Raw genomic sequence first — 7531 nt, 5'->3', positions numbered from 1 at the left:
TTAAGGGCATTGTAGGCACACACAAAGGTAAAGGCCTTTCAAGTGATGTAATTTCCGTGAAAAGGTATTCAGATATTTAGAATATAGGTAAATATGAGGCAAATGCCATTCTTGATTTAAAGGCTTAGACTCCTGGCATACGGAGATAGGATCTATTCAAGACAAAAAAGTCATAGTTTTCCTGGGTGCTTGGTGAAAACCAGGAATGGAATGCCAGGCATGTTCAGAGCATCACTCAATCATGTAATTTCTTTACCACTGGTTTTCCTTTCTTTAAGATATGAATCCGCTTTAGGATTTTCAATCTTCTACTAAATGTTCTCTGACAAAACTAAAAGCTACTTTAGAAATAACTGATTGAGTGCTCGTATTAGAACTTCGGTTAGTATGTGAATCTTCATGTGTGCTGTCAGCCTCTTTAACACACAGTTTCAGACTGCCACCCCCATGCACCACAAAAGCCAAGCATGCTCAGCAGGATGTGTAGGATGCCATGTACCTAGAGTTTCCTTCTTGCCCTGCATGGCACTCAAGAGTGTAGAGATTTGAAGCAGAGGCAAAATTGAGGCAAATGTCAATTTTGACTGGAAGGCAAAAGTTATCAATAAACCCTATCGTATGTCTTAGAACCCTTTATCTTTTTTATCATGAAGTCCAGCTCATGGTTGGGTATACTTACTAGTGCTTACTGCAGTGCAAGTACATGTGCTGCATCAGGTACTAATATTAACTGGCAAAAGTGGCCAGGAAACAGCACACCAATCATTGTGATGCAGGCAAAAACAAAGGTCATAGAAAAAATTCAAAGTCATTTCCTTGATAAAAGTTATGTTTATTTGAGGATACTTTTCATTACCTCTTTCCCCAAGATGTAAGAAGGGATTGGTGGGGGGTAAATGCCTCTATTCATCTTTTTCAGTTTCACAGGAACTTCCTTCATAATTCCTAATTAAATCCAAGACTATACTCTTCCAAAGTGCAAAATGGCCCTCATATTTTCAAAATTAATAGCACTTAGACATGGAAGTACAGTAGCTTAACTCTTGCTCTAGCATTATAGACATTAGATGTGTTGATAGGATTTCTATTCTTTGTATGACTTTCTGTAACACTAGACAATGCTTAAAAATAATTATATAGGGCGCTTGTCTGAAGTTACCTGTTTGTCATCTGACATGAAGTCATCTGCTTCCAAAGTTCTACTATTATAAAGCTTTCCAGAGAGCATCACATTAAACTTACAATACCGATTCAGTTCACAGGCCTGACAAGACACATTTTTTGGATCTTTCAAGATTATGCGAACATCTGGGTAACAATCCACACGCTCCTGAAAAAGAGATTTCAAATAATGTTAAAGAATCTCTGTAAACTGAAAGGTGCCTCAAATAGGCTGCTGAGTACTTTATACTCACACAAAATTAGTGCAAAAGAAGCTGAAGAGATTAAAATCTCATCTTTCACCATTCAGTTGCGAACAGATACCTTCTCAATCATTTCCAACACTTCACTCAGTTCTAGTTCATAAATTCTTTCTTTTGGCTTCAGACCTAAAGAACGACTCCTGCAACCTGGCACTTATTTTTCTCTTATCTCTTTTTCTGGTGGGAGTTGGGGGCAGTGAGGTGCAACTGTATCAGTTGGTCTACTTCAAATAAATATACTGTACCCCTCCACTGGCCATACTCCATTATTACAGTGATTATTAGACCACCACACCTAGCACACTAATAATATTCTAGTAATTCACATATGACGACTAAGTTACTGTATATTGACTACTTTTTTTTTTTTTTAGTAGAAGGTTCATTATGAACATACTGATTTATCTTTTCGTGGGAGGAGGAATAAGTTTTGCTGTAACATTTAGCAAGCCACAAAAAAATCCTCAAGAAGTCATCTGCTGAAAGTAGCAGGAAAAGCATTCAGGTAACTGAGAACACATTCTGTTCTGTTACCTGAATGTTTATAAATCTGGTTATAAACACATAAAATACTACCAATATTTATAAGTATCAAAACAAGTTACATAAAGTAAAGAACAATGAGTTTCTATTTATAAAGTATGTAAAGTGATTACTTTATTGATTATTGTATTTAAAGTTTTGTGATTACTGTACCTTTACTGAGAATTACAGTATTAAAAAAAAAAAAAAAGGTCAGTAATAATACGATTTGGAGCCCACTTCACTATTTAAAGTAGAAACTACATACCTTGTATCGATCTTTCCAGCGACTTCTAGAGATTAAGTTCTCAAGACGAGGCTGAATGAAGCGGTCATCCAAATAATGAAGTGAGAGCAACATATCTTGCGCATACTGCTTTTGTCTTGTTCCATCTGTTCAGTGAGAGTCATTACTAATCTGCTGACCACTCTATGTTGTACAAGTTTCTTCAAATAAAATTTTCAAGGACATTATGCTTCTGCATACTAAGAACTATGAAAGATTTTAATAAACTACTACCGAATACATTTGCTACTGTTATCTATAAAAGTGACTCATGCATCTTTGATAAACTGATATATTTAATTATTTAAAAAGTCTGTATCACAAGAGGTACATGAATAAACTCTATGATCAAGGTTAAAGTGAAAAATTGTAATCCCAAACAGAAACCCATTCACTCAATCCCACTTAAAAGAATGGAAAAGGCGGGGGGGGCGGGTAGGGGCGGGGGGGAGTGGAAAATCTTGCTTTTTGTCACGTTTATGTAGGGTGTTCATAATGTATACGGGAACAGGTTGCAATCCATGAAAACAAACTGCTCCGAGCTGCTTCACAGCAGAAATTTTGACAACTCTCTTCATCACTTATAAAGAACACATAGAAACTGACCTTTAAACTTCAGCAGCACAGTGAGATGCCTTCAGTTAGGCAGCATAAGTACTTCCAAATACTTACTCAAGCAAAAGAAATAAACAAGTATGGGGATGAGTAAAACTACTGCTATTCCATGACTGCTTCCCAAATATGTGCTGGACTCCAGGACTTTCATAGGTGTAGGCCAGTTCGTATGGTCTTGAGCTTCAGCATGTACCGACATACAAATTAATTCAGCTACCTTCCCTAATCTTTTAGCAATGGACCACTGGCTATCTAGCTTTCTATATAAAATCAGTTAATTGCCATTATCATTATAGCCACCATAATTACAATTAATTGTTTTTCCACATACACTCTAGACACACATTTTCAGTAAGTCAGTTATACTAAAAGCTTGAAAAGGCTGTGCTAGACCATAAAAAAATCCCTCACAATAAAAAGTAAGTCTGAACTCTAATACTAAAGCAGTTGCTCTTGATTTAAACTAATTAACTGATTCACTTCCATCAACTCAGAAAAATCCATTCTGTGTTACAAAAGCATATCTTGGTAATGCTAGGCTATCTTCATACTATACAATGTTCAGAAAGATAGAATACAAACTCCAGCTCACCTGCATAGCTGATCTACTTCCAGCACCTTGGCAATAAAGGTTAGTTTTGTAGAGCAGATACATTTTGAAATAGAAGGAAGCTATTACAACATAAACCTGGCAAAGTTTACTTACTACTTTTCATAAGCTTTGTTTTCACTTGGCAAAACACAACAAAACAAACACCTGAAAGAACTAGCAGTGGTAGATGAAAGACATTTTTAGCTCCAAGAATATATAGCCCTTATTCTGAAGTCTGGTGTACTTCAGTTTCTCCACTCCCTCTTAGTTCCTGATGACACCAAAACTTCCTCTCTTTGGCACTTTGCTGACTCCTTCCACAACCTGGCACTGACAGTTCTCTCATTAATCCCATCGTTACAGCGCTTCTGAAACCACATATGAGGTTGCCATTCAGCCCTACTAGGCCAAATGCCCAAAAGCACTTCCTCAGTGAGAACAAGACAAGTAGTACTGACTGCAGCTGAAATTTATTCGTTTTATCTGAAAGCACAAATGTTAAAAAACCCCCAAACATATACACAGTAATCGCCGTAACTATTATCTATCAAATTCCTCAGGAAAAACTACGAAGCACGTGACATTTTGACAGGTCAACTGACCTTGCAGTGTTTTCATTGAGATAACCTACTTTGAAATCAATTTTGCTTTCATGCTGGAACTGTTACTACTGATCAGTAACACAGAAACACTTTCCTACATCTCAGAATGCCTTCTAGGCCGAAAAGAATTAAGTCTACACATCTTTCTGGATTACTCTATCCTTTTCAGATAGATTTCCCGCCCTCCGCCCCTGCCAAAGTTACAGAGCAGCTCTCAGGATTCACAGTCCTATACTCTGATCAGGAGACACATCTTTGCCTAGAATAAATGCATAACTTTGAATGCACTATTATATTATTTAATGGAATTTACTTACCATATAATGAGCTCAGAAAAGTGTTATCAATTGCATTTATGAGGAAAGCCTTTACTATTCTTTTGAAGTGTACGTAATGATCACAGCGAGATACTGGGAAGAATGCAATATAACCAGAATTTACCAAAAAAAAAAAAAAAAAAAAAAAAAGAGGAAGGAAAAAAAAAAAGTAAGCAACGTTAGAAGTCCTGCAAGAAGAATTCTTTTTTACCACTACTGTAAATTTAGAATTTTAAAGTTTTTGAAAGCATTTTAAAATCCATATTTAAATGTACAACATCGACCCCCTTAAGACCTTGCCTTTAAACAGTACTTCTCACCCCAATGATCTTAATGAATTTTAGCATCTTAAAGTCCCAAGTCCTTTCATCAAGGAGATGTCACAGTAAGAGCTACAAACACTAAAAGAAGAGAACAATTTGTTCTATGAATAGCAGGAAACAATGCAAACCAGAGAAGGCCAGGCTTATGGGGTTTTTTTAGGTTTTTTTCTTTTTTTTAACTTTCTTTCAAATATACACAATTCTGCTCAGGTCTTTACTGGGGAAGAAACACCACAAATGCTTGTGACCATCTACACTAGCACCGACTGTCCAGTCAGTACATACCTGCTTCTGAATGATAAAATAGGTAAGAAGGTAACTAGCATGAAATTCTGTTTCAAATCTCTCTGCTCTACCCAGACACCAGTTTTCATAAAAGATCAACGTGAAAAGTTTTCTCACTCTCTGCGGTTCGGCTCAAATTGACCAACAGATTCAGAAACCCCTATAAACCTGTGCTCCAAAGTCTCACTGCCATGGAATAAAAATACATTAAAAAAAAAAAAAATCCCAAGCCCCAAAAACCCCAAACTCATGGCAAGAATTTTTCATCACTCTCCAGAACTGAATTTGGCAAGAATTAACATAGCTGCTCTTAGCATATGTAACAAGATGGAGGATGATGCTTTTAGGTCAGTTGGTGCAGTCACCATAGGTAACCTACTTCATCCTAAATCTGACAACTGTGCAACAGGGTTTTTCTTCCTTCCCCTCAAATTATACCCTCCCTTTAATAAGATACAGAAATACTGTAAAGTTTACTGTGGAAATCTGACTACTTCCACAATAAACTGATGCCTTTTAGGAATCTGCTTTTAAACTATCATATCCTATCACATAGGATTTGTATTTATAGGTCATTAATATTTATTACAGCACTACAAGCAAGTTAGACAAATAGAATTGTCACTAATTTTGATCTTACAGTGTGGGATGTAGTATGCCAGCAAGTCGCTATTCAATGTATTTAGTTCCTTCGGTTGTAGCAAGTTTTCACTTTTCATGTGCTCTGTGTTGTCATGATCATCTTCCTCTTCCTCTACTATAAAATCTTTCATGCTGTCACTGTCAGCTTCGCTACCTTCTGTTGGCATGAGAGGCAAGTGACAGAGTGGTTCCTCTTCTATTTCTGCTTCACCATTAGAATCCTAATTAAATTGTAAAAAGTATTTCAAAGAAAATAATTTTTAGTACTTGCACTGATGAAATACTGGATAAGACATACTGGATAAAAATGTTGACCTTCTAATAACACCATTTGTTCCATTAACAAGAAGTAATATGTTTCAAAAAAATACATCATCCTGTACTAGATAGCTGATTTAAAGCTGAAAGCAACTGTCATCTCCATGTACCTCTCCAGTTTATTTGTGAATTAAGCTAACATGAGATCTCTAAGTTACTTCAGCAGCTATTTTGCTTCTTAATAAAAATCATTTGATAGTCCTCTCATGCATCTCTTCTTTATGGAAAAAAAAGGAATGATAAAGAAATTTTTCTTTTCTGACTACATAGGGAAGATATATACCTGCATTCTAAGCTGCTTAGTCATCAGAATGCCTGAAAGAACAAATTAAAGGAAATTCGTAAATTCTCAGTGATTAAAATTGAACTCAAGATAAAGGTTTTCAGCAGATAATATTGCTACTTAGTTAATGTGACAACTGTTAAAATGTGACAGAACTGATTTGTCATGAATAAAAACCAAAACAAAATAAATAAAACCCCACTGATTTATATCTATGAGTCTTCACCTTCACCTTCCCTTGTGTTCACTATTTTCTCCAACTAATTTCAAAGACAAAATCCAGACCTCAGAATTTTCACTGCTGCAGGATCTCCGAGTTGCTCTTTGTTTTGCAAGTTCTTTCAATTTTGCAAACACTTTCTGTTTCCTACTAGTGGAAACATTTTCTGCAGGGCAGGTTATATCCGGTTGCTGTTCATCAGAACTCTCATCTTCATCCATTATACAGTGGCGTTTAGCAAAAACTTTTCTAACAAGTATATCACTGTCCTCACTTTCATCACTGTCATACAAGACAGAGGTCTTCAACCTTTTACGCTTCCCAGGCATGATGCACTCATCTTCACCATCTTCTGTTAATTCCCCATCGTGGCTTTTCTCTTCCTGATCCAAAAGGCTGTTCTTCACAACAGTTTCATCTTTTTCATCTACTTCATCTTCTGATGTGGTAGGGTCTTCCTCCTCAGAGGTACCTGAGGATTCATCATTGCTGTCAAGTAGTATGAGCTCCCTTTTAGTGCGTCTCCAATCAACTCGCGATTTGGATGATGACAGTTCTGTTCCTGCTGTCTTATTTCTTGTTTCGTACCTTTTGACAACTGCTTTTAACTCCATTAGAAGGCTGTAACAACACACCAAAACACAAACTGGTAAAACAAAGCACTTATTACATTAGTCCATTAAAAAAAAAAGACTACAAGGGCATGTGTATTTTGTTACATACGTTTATGACTTCACAGTATCATTATTAAGAGACAGACGTGGAAATCAGCACCAAACAAAACTAAACACGCACAATAACTTCTGAAGACTTACTTAAAAAAAAAGTAGAAGAGCAGAACTAACCACACCCAGCACGAACGAATAGGAAAAATCAGGTCTGACGTGCAGCTACAGACCCAATCACCCGCTCCAAAACCGAAAGCCTACAGCCGGGGCAGAGACCTTCCCCGCTCCGGCGGGGCAGCGTACATCGCTCGTTCGGCAGCGGCGGCGACAGCAAGGCCTCCCTGAGAGGCGTCCGCAACCTCTGCCCTCCGCTGGGGAGGGACCACTCCACACAGCTTGGCGGGCCGACTCCCAACCTCCCGCCCCGCAGCGAG

The 7531-nt window shown here is 37.3% G+C and overlaps 1 protein-coding gene across 1 annotated transcript in view; it reads right to left on the bottom strand.

Moving 5' to 3' along the window:
* Positions 1-7043, bottom strand: part of CCDC82 (coiled-coil domain containing 82) — a 14019-nt gene extending 6976 nt beyond the window's left edge. The window contains exons 1-5 of the mRNA XM_010282948.1: positions 6495-7043; positions 5607-5829; positions 4359-4451; positions 2215-2339; positions 1160-1330 (exon numbers count right to left, since the gene is read on the bottom strand). Of these exons, the coding sequence (XP_010281250.1) occupies positions 1160-1330; positions 2215-2339; positions 4359-4451; positions 5607-5829; positions 6495-7043 (1161 nt within the window). The remainder of the gene's footprint in view (positions 1-1159; positions 1331-2214; positions 2340-4358; positions 4452-5606; positions 5830-6494) is intronic.
* Between the last annotated feature and the right edge of the window lie 488 nt (positions 7044-7531).

This window comes from Phaethon lepturus, unplaced genomic scaffold (assembly GCF_000687285.1).
Source record: "Phaethon lepturus isolate BGI_N335 unplaced genomic scaffold, ASM68728v1 scaffold27612, whole genome shotgun sequence".
Taxonomy (NCBI): Eukaryota; Metazoa; Chordata; class Aves; order Phaethontiformes; family Phaethontidae; genus Phaethon; species Phaethon lepturus.
The sequence above is the reverse complement of the archived record's forward strand: the minus strand, read 5'-3'. Positions and strand labels throughout refer to the sequence as shown.